The sequence below is a fragment of the Podarcis bocagei genome (assembly GCF_964188305.1).
Source record: "Podarcis bocagei genome assembly, chromosome: 1".
In the NCBI taxonomy this organism is placed as follows: Eukaryota; Metazoa; Chordata; class Lepidosauria; order Squamata; family Lacertidae; genus Podarcis; species Podarcis bocagei.
The window spans coordinates 139,116,111-139,130,907 of NC_138125.1; the positions used below are offsets into that span (position 1 = coordinate 139,116,111).

Consider the following 14,797-nt stretch of genomic DNA (forward strand, 5'->3'; position numbering starts at 1 on the left):
GCTCTAGCGACACTTCAATCACTAGAGCAGGTTGAGGAGCTTCTGGCATGGGCACTTTCACTGCTCTTTGGCCTGGCTGCTGTGCCCCGACGGTGGCAACCAGGCGTTGGCTTTTACTTGCTCCGGTTTTTCCTGCTCTCTTCCCTCAACAGCTCCCACCATCCCTTGCCATTCCTTCCTCTGGGGGCAGACTCTGGCAAAGTGACCTGGCTGTTGGCAGAGATAGCAATTCCGGGCGCCTTTTCCCTCCTTCTTTCCCCCCTCACTGGGCTTTGAAACTGCGCGCGCGCGCGCTGTTCCGATTTCCATCGGCTCTGCCGGCGGGAAAGTTGTCTCTGGAATGTCAGGAATGCGGAACTCCTTCCAGCGTTCCCCCTTCCCTTCCCGCCTCTCCAAAGCTCTCGCCTACTGGCGCGCTCCTATGGTCAGCGCAGATTTAGTCAGCTGATCCATAGAATCCGCCCTAGGACCCCGGGAAAGTTCGTCTTTCACAGCCGAAGCAAGGCCTTCTTCAAATAGCATTTGAATGGGTGCCGCCGATAAGTCCCACCCCAATCTGTGAACCAGCATGGTGAACTCAGTCCAGTACTCACGGACAGATCGGCTTCCCTGCTTGCAAGCCATTAGCTGTCTGCGCACCACTCCCTCCTCAATATCGCTGGAAAACATGAGATCCATTGCACGAAAGAACTTCATGGTGTCCTTTAGGACGTCATTGTGCGTTACCATCAGGGGTCGAACCCAGTCCCTCGCCCCCCTCTCAAGATGCCCAATCACGAAAGCAACTCGCGATTCCTCATCAGGGAATTCATCAAACTGCACATTAAGTGCATATTGCATCTCTGTCCTAAAGGCATGGTAGTCCTTGGGGTCCCCCCCAAATTTCTGCACCAATCCTGGTACCTTTCTGTTGAACTGGGTGGCTCTCCCCTTCTTGTCTGCATCCTGAGCCCTTCTCTCCTCCAGCCTCGCCGTCTGCAGCGCCAGTTGGATTTCCAACGCTCGGTACCTTTCTTCCAAGCTTGGACCCACTCCAACTCCTGCCTCTCCGGTTCCGGCTGGGTCGCTCATGATGCCTTCTCCTGCACAGGCAGCTTACAAAGACTGTTGGAATGCTGTGATGGGATGATTAGCTGCTTGTGCGTAAAATCGTGGTCCCTCAGAGTTTGTGCAACTCCACAAACCTCTGTGTGTGACAGAGCTCCTCAAACATGTCTGCCCTAGTCACTTCCAGATTCCGACAGTGGTTGTTTTCGGAAGCGCTTCCAGCATAGAAGCTCCTTAACGGAAACACGTCTCCTGGACTCACGACGTGACAGCTTCCTGCGAGGAAAGGGTCTCCCTATGGGAGCTTCTGACACCTCCCCGCTGTTCTCGCTGGACGTGTCCCTGAGCCCTCCCTCTTCCCTGCTAGTTCCTGCTTTAGCTGCTCCGTCTCTCTCCGCATTCATGAGACCTTCCTCCAGAGACCCATCTCTCCCCCTGCTGGTCCCTGCTTTCGCTGCTGACTCCCTCCCAGCCTCTGTGAGCCCTTCCACCACCTGTTCCTCCGATGGCAGTTCCCTGACAGCAATTTAGCACATTATTAATATGCTACAGAACACTATGTAACTGGAAGCTTTTGGGGGGGGTTCTGTCAGTGTAAATATTTTTATTCATCCGGACAAAAATGGCTGGAATTATATGACAAAATCCAGTACCCTCCATATTCATTTTCACTGCAATGGCAGGAATAGCCAGTGTGAATTCCCAAATGTTTCTGGACTACTACAACTCCCATCTTTCTTGATAATTGGCAATGGTGTCTGGGGCTGATGACAGTCTAAAGACTTCTCACACTGACAATATCTGAATTATGGGATTTTCAATATAAAACTTGCACAGAGATTGACTGGGTTAGTGGGAGCTGTAATAGATTTTGACAAAACAGCAGTATCACAGGAAAAGCCACTAGAATTAGGCTACTTTCCTATTGTCGTTGGGAGGTTATCCCCAAAGGCCACCAGCTGAATCAGATCCACCTTTCTGATGTCAAAGACAGATATTGGAAAGGATCTGATGTTGGCATCCCTCTGGAATAGTGCCAGCTTCTCCAACATATTTTGATTTTTTTTATATGGTTGTTTACTTTGCTTCAAAGCCACTTTGATGTATTTTATGAAATAGTGCTATATAAATATTCTTCTGAATAAATAAATAACATATTGGCGCTCTGAAGGCCCAAGAAAGTGGACACCCTAGAGGCATGCTGGGAAATGGCTGGGATCCCAAACTAGGGGAAATTTCTGACCTGTTCCTCTGGGAGCAAGGAGAGGGGAAACATTTCAATAAGTTCTTTTAAATGGACAGAAGAATGCAGAACATTCCTCCACCCTCACTTCTGCTTTGTAGGCTCAAGCCCAGCAGGACTTTGCGTAAGGCAGCAGAACCACCTTTGGATTCCTCCTCCCCCTTTAGGATTGCATCCTTATGTGTAAATCACTGTGTGGAAAAAGGATGAGCATAGAGGCATTTTAGTGCGTGGGGCAATGTCAGAATCAAAAGGCTCAGCAGAAAAGCACCCAATTCACAAGCTGAAGGTCCCAGGTTCAACGTGCAGCTGGAAATGTCCACTTATCTGAAGCCCCGGAGAGCCACTGCCCATCAGGATGGACACTACTGAGTGAAGTGTACCAATGGGTCTGAGGTGGCTTCTTATATTCCTAACTGCAGCCAGACATGAAAAACACCTAAGGGTGATTTTTCTCTAAACAAAACCATCCAGAAAATCTCCCAGGCTTTGCTCCCTAATGGCTGTGATTAGCCTTAGAAATTTACAAATCACTCCTGCTTCTACAAATCACTCCTGTGTCTGAAAATGTAATGTGGGAAGAGTAGATACGTACAGCTTGTGGTTGGAAGGATGTGGGAATGCAGGAGAAACATGACAGACCACACACAGGATTCCTTTTGGGAGAAGAGGTGGAGTTGGAAGGCAGAGAAACAGTGACATGTACGTAACACAGAGAGAAGCAGCAGAACTACAAAGCCAACTGCATTTCTTCAACATGAGTCCAGGTGAAATATAAAACAATATAATCATCTCCAGAGTGTGTCTGACATTCTTTTATTCTTCCAACTGGAAGCGTCATTGAAAATTGTTGGTGCCTCTGGCAAAATAGTTCTTCAGTGCTCTGATGTTGATTTCTGCCAGGCCCGATTGTTCCTCTGTCACCAAAGGAACTGTGCTAAAGCGAGAAGATGAGGCCAAGGGAAATTGCCAGCATTCTTGACCTCAGTGATACCCGCTCAGTTTGAAATTTTATTAACCTTGTCCAAAGCCAACAATTCCTGACTTGAGGCAACTTTTCTGCTGCTGGGTTGAATTATACTGTGTTCATGTTCTCACTTGACACATAAACATATCTCTAATGGTTGTACTCATAATCAAGATAGCATGTTCTTCTCAGATACAGTGTGAAAAAAATGGTTTCTGTGACCATTAGGCCCTAGTTATCCTGTGCAAAATGCCAAAGTTTAATGTGTCTATTTTGCTGGGCACAGTCCATCACCTGAAAGTGCTGCCCCTCCTTCCTTGTATCAGGCTTGCTCCAAGTACTTTGACCCTCCAAGATCATTCAGAGTAGCTCCAGAGAGCATCTCACCTGTTAGAGAAGTCCACAGAAGACTTACTAAGTCTTACCTTGATGCCACCAAATGAATAAGAAGCATTTCAATCATAATCATGCTGCTCAGTGTCTCACTTCATGAAGTGAGTGACCAAAGTCCTACACAGTGAGTTTTATGAAAGTGCTGGGGATTAAACACAGTCTACAAGAAATCACTTCATCAGCCTCACTCTGCCGTGTATAAAATGTGACTTCCTAAAATTTTTATTACTATCAACATAGCTGTTGCATACGTAGGATTGGAATACATCTTTTTTAGATGCAAGCCAATGCACTATACCATTGGGTAAGGGGCAGCTTACCCTGGTGCTCCTCCCAATGTTGCTGGACCTCCATTAGCCCCATGGAATGATGGGTGTTGTAGTTCATCAACATATAGAGGGCACCAAATTGGATAACCCAGTGGGCTTAGCAGGGCTGCGGAGCCTGGGGGCCTCCAAATGTTACTGGGCTACAGGTCTTTTCATCCCTGACCATTGGCCATGTTGACTGGGGTTAATGGGAGCTGGGGTTGAGGCCCACCGACTTCGCAACCCTGCTTCAAAGGGAAAGAAAGGTGCAAAAATGTCTACATAATTAAAAGTGTAATCCTATACATATCTGCTCAAACGTAAGTCTCATTGAATTCAATGAGGTTCCTTGTAGGATTGCTGCTAAAAGACAGTGCAGATCCTTCATCCAAATGCATCAAGATAGCTTAATTTGCTTTGAAGTGGAAGGTGGAAGAAATTTCTCATCATATCTAATTCAAGGGTTCATAATATGAAAATACTTAGTCTATGGCTGTCATGGATGAGAGACTTTGACGCTTCAGCACTACTCAAACATATGGTAATGTCCAGGATGAGATTTCAGTAATGATCTCATTTTAAATGGTGTGTGGGTGTAGGGGGAAGAGAGAGAGAGAGAGAGAGAGGAGAAAGACTATCCCTGGTTTAGAATTAATGAGTATAGCAGAGACACAGAAGCTGGAAGTGGGTGGGAAACACACAGAGAAAACTTTTAAGTGCCTTCTTAATCTTCAGTTTGCCAAACTCACTTAGCTGTAATATTTAATTCATAGCTTTATTACACACTTCACTCAGCAAAGTCTCAATTTAATATAAAAAGGCCAGATCAAACATTCAGCACTTTACATACTAGGATTCCTTTTCCACATTCTCTTTTCTTCCCTTATGGAGAACCCAACAAGAGAGAATTAAATATGTCCTAAATCAAAAGCAAAGCGACTCTGCAGCTTCGCCTAAACAAAATGCTTGATGAACCAGCATCCATACCCACCTCAAGGCTTAAGATGTACAACTGAATCTAAGCATTTCAAAGGATGGCTCCTTTCTCCTCTAGACCATTTACAAAGGTGAGCTTCAATATATAAAGAAGCCACTGTGGGGAAATGGGTGCTGGACTAGGTGAGCCATTGGTCTGTTTCCAGTGGCACTGGATCTTCCTAAGAGCATCATCAATCTTGTATTGTTTGGAATGGATATACCTCACAAGGCTAAGAGAACCCAGATTCAAGCACCCCTACTCTTCTTCTTCCTAAGGTGTCAGAGACCTGGTCTGCCCAAATGACACCCTCCACTACTCTCTTCCAATGCCAGCCAGTTATTATACTTAAAGCAGGGGCTTCCAGACAACTGCTCCGTAAGCCTCTATAAGTCAAGGGGAAAGAATCCCTGCTTGCGGATTTCTTTCCTACCTTGTCCACTTTCAGGTAGAAACACACATTTTGACCACATCTTCAGCCTAGTTCTTAATGAGGCGGTCAGTCTGTGCCTTGGCCAACCTCCAGCCTGCTATCTTCTAAGTCCTGGGATGGTCAGTGTTGATCGGCGTTGTTATTCAAAACATCTGGAGGATTCTTGGGGGTTGAGGAAGCCTGTTTTGGTCTATACAACTTCAAACTCAGGTGGGGGCTCAACATGAGCAAACATTTCTCCATACACAAAAAGTCCTTGCCCAGTAAGGTACACAGGAAGAGGCTAAGCCAAAACCTTCATGTCTGACATGTTGGTGTGGAAGGGTTACTATTTTTGGTACTGAGGAGCATCCAGAGGCATATTGCCTCCAATCCTGAAGATTCCTTTTAGCTACCATGTCTAGTTACCATTACTCCAATCTGACACCACAACCCAGTGCCTATTTCCACAAAAGAAAGTCCCATTGAGTTCAATGGCACTCACTCCCAGGTAAGCTCATACCCTCCTGCAAGTTTAGTCCATCTGGCAACTTGAAGTGATATAGTTCAGACAGCTTTATCATCTCAGTGAGAGCAAAAATGTGATAGGTACACACATGTACTTCACCATCTGTTTCCTGAGTCAAGTTTGACTAAGATGCCCTACAAGACCACCCTCTTCTACTTTGATTCCACATATATGTAACAGCTCAAACTTTGGTGTATGTCAACACTGACATTTGAAAGTTGATAAGCCCAAACAGACTTTTTGTACACCTGCAAACTCAAGTCATACTCCAGTGAATCTTGACAATCACCTAAACATAAACATTCACAACTGTGTGAAAAGTGAATGCACTATTTTCTGACACTATTTTCTGGCAATTGTAGATATAATAATGAATTTATTGTGCTTGTTAAGGCTCACAATATACAAGGGGTAGTATTAACTGCAACAACAACAACAAGTTGAGTGAAAGAATCATCTGATATTTTTCACATATTATTCTGCATCACTTTCTTAAGTCATCAATATCTAACTCTGGAAGCCAAATGGGAAAAGGGGGAAGTGCCCGGGCACCTTTAATAGCCATGCAGAGGAGATAATTAAAGGTACGGGAGCACGGTCCTCTTTGCCATCTGGTCACCACTCCCCACATTTAATCCTAGCAGCTGGCATTTCAGTGTGATCTTTCCATCTCTTTGGATTACCTGAATAATGTTATGGGATGGGAATAAAGTGGTGACGGTAGCTTTATTTAGTATATTATCAGGTAGGGATTCAAAATGAGTACTAATTGCTGGAGTACTACTGAGATAAGACCACTATAGATTTCATCATAGCACCATGAAAAGTATAAGATCAGAAATGAACAGTTGGTTACATTTCTTTGATTACAATCATGAAAGAAGGATGCTGTTAACTACATTGGATGAAATCTCTGATAAGATGAAACAGGTTTTTGTAAATAAAGCACTGCAAGAGTCATGTTTTGCCACTAGTAATGAGTAGTACATTTCAGGGGTGGGTGAGAATTGAAATCCCCAAATTTGGTTCCTTAATATTTGATCCACATCAAATTTTTTTCCTTTTTTAAAAAGTAATTGCTGACTTTTTTGTTTGTTTGTTTCTAGCGGGATTTCCCCAGGGATCCAAACAACTCTTCAGAGAAGTGAATGAAGTCTTCTCTCATCTCTTGTCCTCCCAAATTTTCAGGGTCTTCTTTATCCTGCAACAGTTGTATATAATCAAATGGCAGGTAAAACATCTCCGAAACATCTTTTCATTCTTCAAAGATTTTCAAAATATTTTTGAACCTTGTGAACCATCCCAGAAATAATTTTGGCAGGGAAGTGGAAAAGCTATGAAGAGTTGAGTTTAGTCCAGTAGACAATGAATTACATTGGGAACTGGGAAACTTACAAGTGCAATTGTATTCAATGGGGCTTACTCCCTGGTAAGTATAATATCTCCTCTCTAATTCCACTAGAGACTCATATCGCAATCCTACTCTGGTGATCCGCCTTGCACGTGACTATTTCGCCCTGATAATGATGTTCATCTACCACACATTAAGTTCAACAGTACATGGATGAGCCTCATCCCATAGATGGCCATTCTTAAGGTCTCCATTGCTAGATCAGGATATCACCGTAAATCATCCTGCAACATCAGTTAACAAGGTGCACCATTTCCTATAGCCTATATACCTGAGGGTGTTAGTCCCACACCTGCATAGACCAATGATGTACACATCTTGGATGAATCAGGTACTCATTTACAATAAAATGGGAAAGCAGTCAGATGCCTTGCAATAGGAGTGTGGGATATGTGACCCTCCATATGTTGTAGGATTCTGACTCCCATTAAATCCAACCAGCGTGGCCAATAGTCAGTGATGATGGGAGTTGTAGTCCAGCAAAGGTGTCCCACTTGCTTTACAATCTATATTTACCAAACTGGGCTTGATGAAGCTGCTGCTGTTGATACTGAATATAAAGGGAAGGGACCATCTGTATTATCTGGTGACTGAAATAAAAAATAAAATAAAAAATTGTCCAGTAGCACCTAAGAGACCAACAAAGTTTGTTCTGGGTATAAGCTTTCGCATGCATGCACACTTCTTCAGATACTGCATGCACACAAAAGCTTATACCCAGAACAAACTTAGTTGGTCTCTAAGGTGCTACTGGACAATTTTTTAATTTATTTTTGACGGAGTCAGACCAACATGGCTACCTACCTGAATCTGGTGACTGGACACTGCACTTTGAGAGATACTAAATATTTTCATACTCCATCCCTATAGGCATTAGTAGCTTTACTACTGTCTGCCAGTAGGTTAGACTTGGTAGCTTTAAACAAATATAACTTTGGCTATCATCTTAAAGTTATCACTATTAGAAAGAAAACAATGTCAGTTAGTACACGGAAGTGTGAAGTGTAGCCTCTGAATCACCAAGTAAAAACTTGAAAGTGGAAGCAAGTCAACTTTTGAAATTTCCACCCTTCCAAAGATTGCTGTAGACTGCATTTCCCAATCAGATGAAATCTTTGATCAGATGAAACAGGTCTGATCTTTGCAAATGACACCAAATCTGTAGAGACAACTAATTTGCCACACATTTGTATCAACTGGTGGTGAGGAAATTCTCCTTACTGCTTGGCAGGACTGATGCAGGCCTATCAAACGGGCTACATGAAGACTGTGCTAAAGTTACTGCTTAGCTGATGGCATCCAAACATTCTGTCTCGCTACCACTCAGTCTCTTTAGAGAGGAAACTTTGATAAAGTTTGCTGAAGCTTAGGGCATGGCGAGTGCCTTCAAATGCTGGGTCACACACTCCAGAAAGAGGGAGGAGCAGCTGCAGGATTATTGCAAGAATGAGATGGGAGATGCTCCATTTGGGAAACATCACTTAAGCGAAGACTCTTAATACGGAAGTGAGTCTGTGGGGAGTCTATGGATTGGCTTACCACAAAACATGAGGAATCTCCACATTAGTTTACAATTAGGATGGCATGAAATGACTGCCCAGGTGGACATACCTGTCCATGCACAAAGCTATTTGCCATATAACCAGAGAGTACTGAGTCTTCCCCAAGCTTCTACTTCCTCACTCTCAATTATGCTAACATTCACAAAGTCTGAGGCAAAATATTAAAGACACAGACAGCAATTAGGCAGCCAACCCACATTAAACTACAAATAGACACTCTAATGACAAATTAGGAGTGGCAGTGCATGAGTGGGCTCTATGTGCTTGTCATCATCACACTTGGAACTTTCCAAAAAGGTCTTTCTGAAGGTCATATAACTTCTTACAAAGAATCAAGGAGTAAAAGTATCCTTTAAGGGAGGTGGTGGTGAAGAAGACCAACCATGAATACACATACGATTGATATGTCCGAGATGCAGAAAGATTGGCCCATGGATCTGTGGTGCTTTGCAAGTATATCCCTGTGAAATAATGAGAAGGAGATGTGCTCACAATTAAGGGGCAAGTCAGAATCTCCCACCTTCTTTCGGTTTGGGAAAATTCAGCTTGGGGTGAGTTTTTACAGCCTGGCCAGCAGACAGACATAGGCCCAGGTTAGATGGGGGGGGGGGCATGATATTCGATTGAGCAAGCAAATACCAGGAATACTATCCACCTGAAGCGGGACAAGTGTGCACCCAGAGGAGGCTGGATCAGGAGATAAGCAGCAGGGCCAAGCAAGGTGAATTATTTAGAGCAGAACATACAGCAGTTGCAATGCAAATGTCAATTTTCAACTTTGAATGCCACAGAGTGACAGCTGGCCTGACCTAGGAAGTAGATATATGGCCAACCCACTAGCTGGATGAATGGACTAGAGGTCAGTTGGAACTTGACGCTTCCATGGTATTATTGTGAAGTGAAATCTTTTAACCTTGAAGTTCCCTCAAGGCACTGCTTAAGCACCAGACAACTTTCTTGATTTAATTTTGGGGCACACTCTATCAAGCTGAAGGCGGAACACCCAAGAGCTTGCCTTGGGATGCCATAGATAATATTCATAGGTGAAGCAGCATGCAAAGTAGCCTGAGCCCCAAGACAGTCATATTATTAGAAAGATGGGAGAATACGGCTACTCCTGCTCAGTGTTAGGTGAGCAAGATATCACTTCTCCCCACCCCCCTTATCCCAACATGTCCTATCTCTGCCCAGTTCTGTAACACACAATGGCTTCAGCACCCCTACGGAAGGTCACAAGACCCAGTCACTGGAGTCATCCACCCGTCCACGTCAGGCCACACCACTCTCTGAGGAGGTCATCATGTTGTACTAGCACTTAGGTCACTTAGGTCACTCTGTTCGCATCCTGAGGATTTCTGTGCCAGATATGGGCAGCTCATTTGTGTCTTAAATGTTGATTTTAAATTAATTCAGTAATGAGCAGGAAGTTTATATTTGTTAAGTAAATTAAGAAAGAAGCTTTGGTAAACTATAGAAGTGCCATGCATGGGAATAAATGATTATTTACTGTTATTTCTGCCAATGCCCTAAAAGCAGAGGTCATATAAATATTTGTTGCCTATTAAAAGAAATGTACATAACAACCACACCTGACCTTTTGCTCCTTGCACAAGCAATGCTCTGGCAGATATCTGCAAGAATCTCAAGTGAGCCTTGGAAGGCAGATATAGGAACAGTATTTTCAAAGTCCGTATCAAGTTTGATAATTTACAACTTTAATTATAGAGTCAATGAGAGATTGCCTATGGAACATCTTTCTTCTGTCTGATATTTCATCATGATTCTCTCCACTAGTCTTTGCATCAAGTGATTAATGCAGTGGCCAGGAAGTTTTTCACTGTCAGTGTGTTTTGGTTTTATCTATATTGTAGTGTGATGGCAACAAGCTGAAATTTCCTAAGACCTAAGACTGAAACTACACAAATGGTAGCCCACCCTCATTCCTCACTAACACACTGGCTCCCATTGAAGTTACTGGGGATGTAGCAGAATCAGGTGCACACCCACTCAACCTGCCTAAAGGGTGATAAGTGATGTTGATAGCTGCATAGGTGGTCAGGGTGCAGGAGGGGGAAGAGAAGGAGGCAGTTTTATGTTACCTCCTTCCCCGTCCCCACTGTAGGGGGGAAATGGCAAGAACAAAAGCCAGTTGTTGTTAATTATGGCATACCCTCCAACATTTCTCTGATGAAAATAGGGACGTCCCATTCCATAATGATAATTTTACTATTTATACCCCACACAGCTTACTGGGTTGCCCCAGACACTCTGGGCAGCTTCCAACATAACGTATTTTTCGCCCTATAGGGCGCACTTTTCCCCCTCCAAAAATGAAGGGGAAATCAGGGTGCGTCCTATGGGGCGAATGCAGGCTTTCGCTGAAGCTTGGAGAGCGAGAGGGGTCGGTGCGCACCGACCCCTCTCGCTCTCCAGGCTTCAGGAAGGCATCAGCAGCCTAGGCAGCCCTGCGGGAGTTCCCGCAGGGCTGTCTAGGCTGCGGATAGCAGCCTGCTTCCCAGAGCACCGGGCGCGCTGAAAGCAGAGCGCCCCGCGCGCCGGGCAGACATCCGCAGCATGGGGAGCCCTGCAGGAGTTCCCCACATGGCTCCCCACGCTGCGGATAGCAGCCTGCTGCCCGGCGGGCAGGGCGCCCTGAAGCAGAGCGCCGCTGGCACCGGGCAGACATCGGCCAGCCCCACAAGCTCGGGGGACAGCAGGGAGGCGCAGCGCCGCCATCCCGCTGTTCCTCGACCTGGTTCGGTTTCCCCACCTGCTTTTGGGGGAGGGAAATAAAGGGAAAATATTTTTCCTTTATTTCCCCCCCCAAAAAACTAAGTGCGTCCTATGGGACGGAGCGTCCTATGGGACGAAAAATACGGTATTTAAAAACATAATAAAACATTAAACATTAAAAACCTTCCCTATATTGGATTGCCTTCAGACGGCTCGGGGGTCGTATAATTCCATACTCTCCAACATTTCTCCAATGAGAATAGGGACATCCTAAGGAAAAGTGGGACATTTGGGATCAAAGCAGAAACTGGGACGGCTTCTCTGGATCAGGGATGTCCCTGGAAAATAGGGACCCTTGGAGGGTCTGTTATGGTAGTGGGGGAACAATGAGTAGATTGCAGCGGACGTTAAATCACACTTATGGCATTAGTTGCCTATTGGAAGCAATGGAGTGGGACCTATTCACTTAAGTCCCATTAATTACAATGGGCCTTGGTCAAAACATAGGCCTCAGAGAGGTGGTAAACCTTTTCCTGGGCTTGACCACTCCAGACTTTATGCGGTGGCTCACACAATGCGTTGGTCCTCTTTGCCAGATAAAACTGCTACAGTACATATGGAAAATAGCATGTCAAAGGGAAGGTGCTAGCTTTTTATTGCCCTGATATGTTAGTTTTCTACATAGAGGGTGGGAGAGCCAGAGATGCTCAAACACACTCCACTTGCCCTCCCACCAGTCTTCAACCCACCCACTCACCAGTCGGGCTCCTAACCTTCTCCCTGTTGCTACCCACCTACCTTGCTTCAAAACTCTGGTGGGAGTAAAGGAATTAAAAGAGGGGGGGGGTTCCACTCCACACCCACTTCTTATGTGGCTCCTGAAGTCCTGCCACACCAGTAACTAATGTAGTGACTAGAAAACGTAGCTATTCTACAGCTCCTGTCCCCCCCCCCCCGCCCAGGATGTCTTATGGACATTGGTAATTCTTGGAAAACTGACACTTATCATAGCTGTGCTTCAGGAACTAGAGGAAGAAGGCCTGGGAATATTCTAAGATAGGATAGAGGTCTATTACAATAATGATGGTAAGTTGTATTATCATAAGCGGTCATGACTGATAGAGCAATAGATATTTTGAGGATTATAGATATGTACTTACTTATCTGTACTATATGAGTATATTATGCATGTTCTCTAGGTTGTCTTCATTAAAATTTGTAAAAATAAAAAATGAGAGGAAGGAAAAAAGAGACTCACTCACTGCCAGAGCAGCAACAGCAGCCAGTTACACTAGTGGGTGGCAGGGGTTTGGGGGTAGGGAAGTGTTTGGGTGGTTACTGGGGGGGGGCACATAACTGGACACATGACTTAGAACAGAAATAGTTAATTTACCAGCTCAAGTTATGATTCACACTGAAGGATTGTTGTGGTGGTGGTGGTGGGGTTTTTTTAATTAAAAAAATCTGCACATATTTGTCACCTGATTGAGAACCAGATGTAACTTTTGATGGGTTCTGCCCAACTCCTGGAACCCTGCACAGCAATCTCACTGGAATTTAAGTAATCTAACTGAACGCATAGTTGCAGCCAATTTGGCAGTGCTCGTTATTCACAGCAGTGTATCCCCCCCCCAAAAAAAACACACCTGTTTCTGTTCTTGTTATGACTAAGTCAGGGATCTGCAGAAAGAACCAATCCACAAGATCAGAATTTCTGCTTACGTCGAGCTATTCTGTCATTCAAATCTAATGGCAAAATGCTCCTTTTGTAACATTTCTCCTCTGCTGATTTAAGCAGCATGGAGAGAGAAAAACAAAACAACTCCCCTCCCCCATATAATCTGCAACTATCTCTATTTACATGTACATTTACATGTGTGTGAGCTCTGATATCATACCCTCTAACATTTCTCTGGTGAAAATAGGAATGTCCTATTCTATCATTATTAATTTATTTATACTCCACACATCTTACTGGGTTGTCCCTGGTTGTCTCTGGACGTCTTCCAACATATATATAAACACAATAAAACATTACCCACTAAAAAACCTCACTATACAGGGCTGCCTTCAGATGTCCTCTAAATATCATATAGTTCCTTATATCCTTGGCTTGGGGTTCACATAACTCTATACTCTCCCACATTTCTCTGATGAAAATAGGGACATCCTAAGGAAAAGCTGGAGATTCCAGGATCATATCTTCTGTAAATCCGGGACAGTCCCTGAAAAATAGAGACACTTGGAGGGTCTGTGATATATAAGCTATGACTTGTAGTCAGAGTTACATAAATCCCAGTGAACTCAGTGGTGTTTTGGCTGCCAAGGAGACCCTTCCCTTTGGAGTGCAGCCTATGCTGGGCAAAGGAAAATGGAAGAGAACACTTGGAACAATCTCACAGTGCCAGACTGCACTCAGGAGGATTAAAGGCATCATAAAGATCAATCTCTCAATTATTCCAAAGAAAGACTTCTAAAATACATACATTCCACTGATATAAAACTACAGCTCCATGATGCAGTTCAACAGGACAGGGCTTGCGCACAGTTTTTCCCATGCAAAGGGGGATAAATAATAGTGATTACATTGCTAAAAATCTGAACTTATTCAAAGATAATTATGAAAAATGTTGGTCAGAAATTAAAAAGGATTTAGAAACTTGGTCAAGATTGAAACTTTCCTTGTTGGGTCGAATTGCGGCTATAAAGATGAATGTATTGCCAAAGATGTTGTTTTTGTTTCAAACCCTACAGATTGTGGACAGAGTGGAATGTTTTGGAAAGTGGCAGAAAGATATCTCTAAGTTTGTCTGGCAGGGCAAAAAGCCCAGAATAAAATTTAAAATTCTAACCGATGCAAAGGAAAGAGGGGGATTTGCCCTGCCGGACTTAAGGTTATATTATGAAGCTGCAGCTTTCTGCTGGATGAAGGATTGGCTACTCTTAGAGAACACTGATGTCCTAGATCTGGAAGGGTTCAATAATGCTTTTGGATGGCATGCATATTTGTGGTACGACAAGGTAAAGGTTCACAAAATGTTCAAAAACCATATTGTCAGGTGTTAGGCTCACACCTAAAAATATAAATCTAATTGAAGATAACTACACAGCGACCTGGAATAAAGTTAAAAAAGACCTGGATGTCTGGAACAGAGTAAACCTTTCGTGGCTTGGTAGGATGGAGGCAATAAAAATGAATATTCTTCCTAAGATGTT

General features: G+C 44.0%; 1 protein-coding gene across 4 annotated transcripts in view; it reads right to left on the reverse strand.

The window, feature by feature from the left end:
* VWC2L (von Willebrand factor C domain containing 2 like) overlaps positions 1–14,797 on the reverse strand; it is a 135,221-nt gene that overhangs the window by 64,539 nt on the left and 55,885 nt on the right. The window contains exon 4 of one of the 4 annotated variants that reach the window (XM_081183696.1): positions 6,266–7,076. The exons of the other annotated variants lie outside the window; for them this stretch is intronic. Within the exon in view, the coding sequence (XP_081039822.1) occupies positions 7,072–7,076 (5 nt within the window). The 3' untranslated portion in view covers positions 6,266–7,071. Of the gene's footprint in view, positions 1–6,265; positions 7,077–14,797 lie in introns of those variants that run through there. 4 annotated transcript variants of the gene reach the window in all.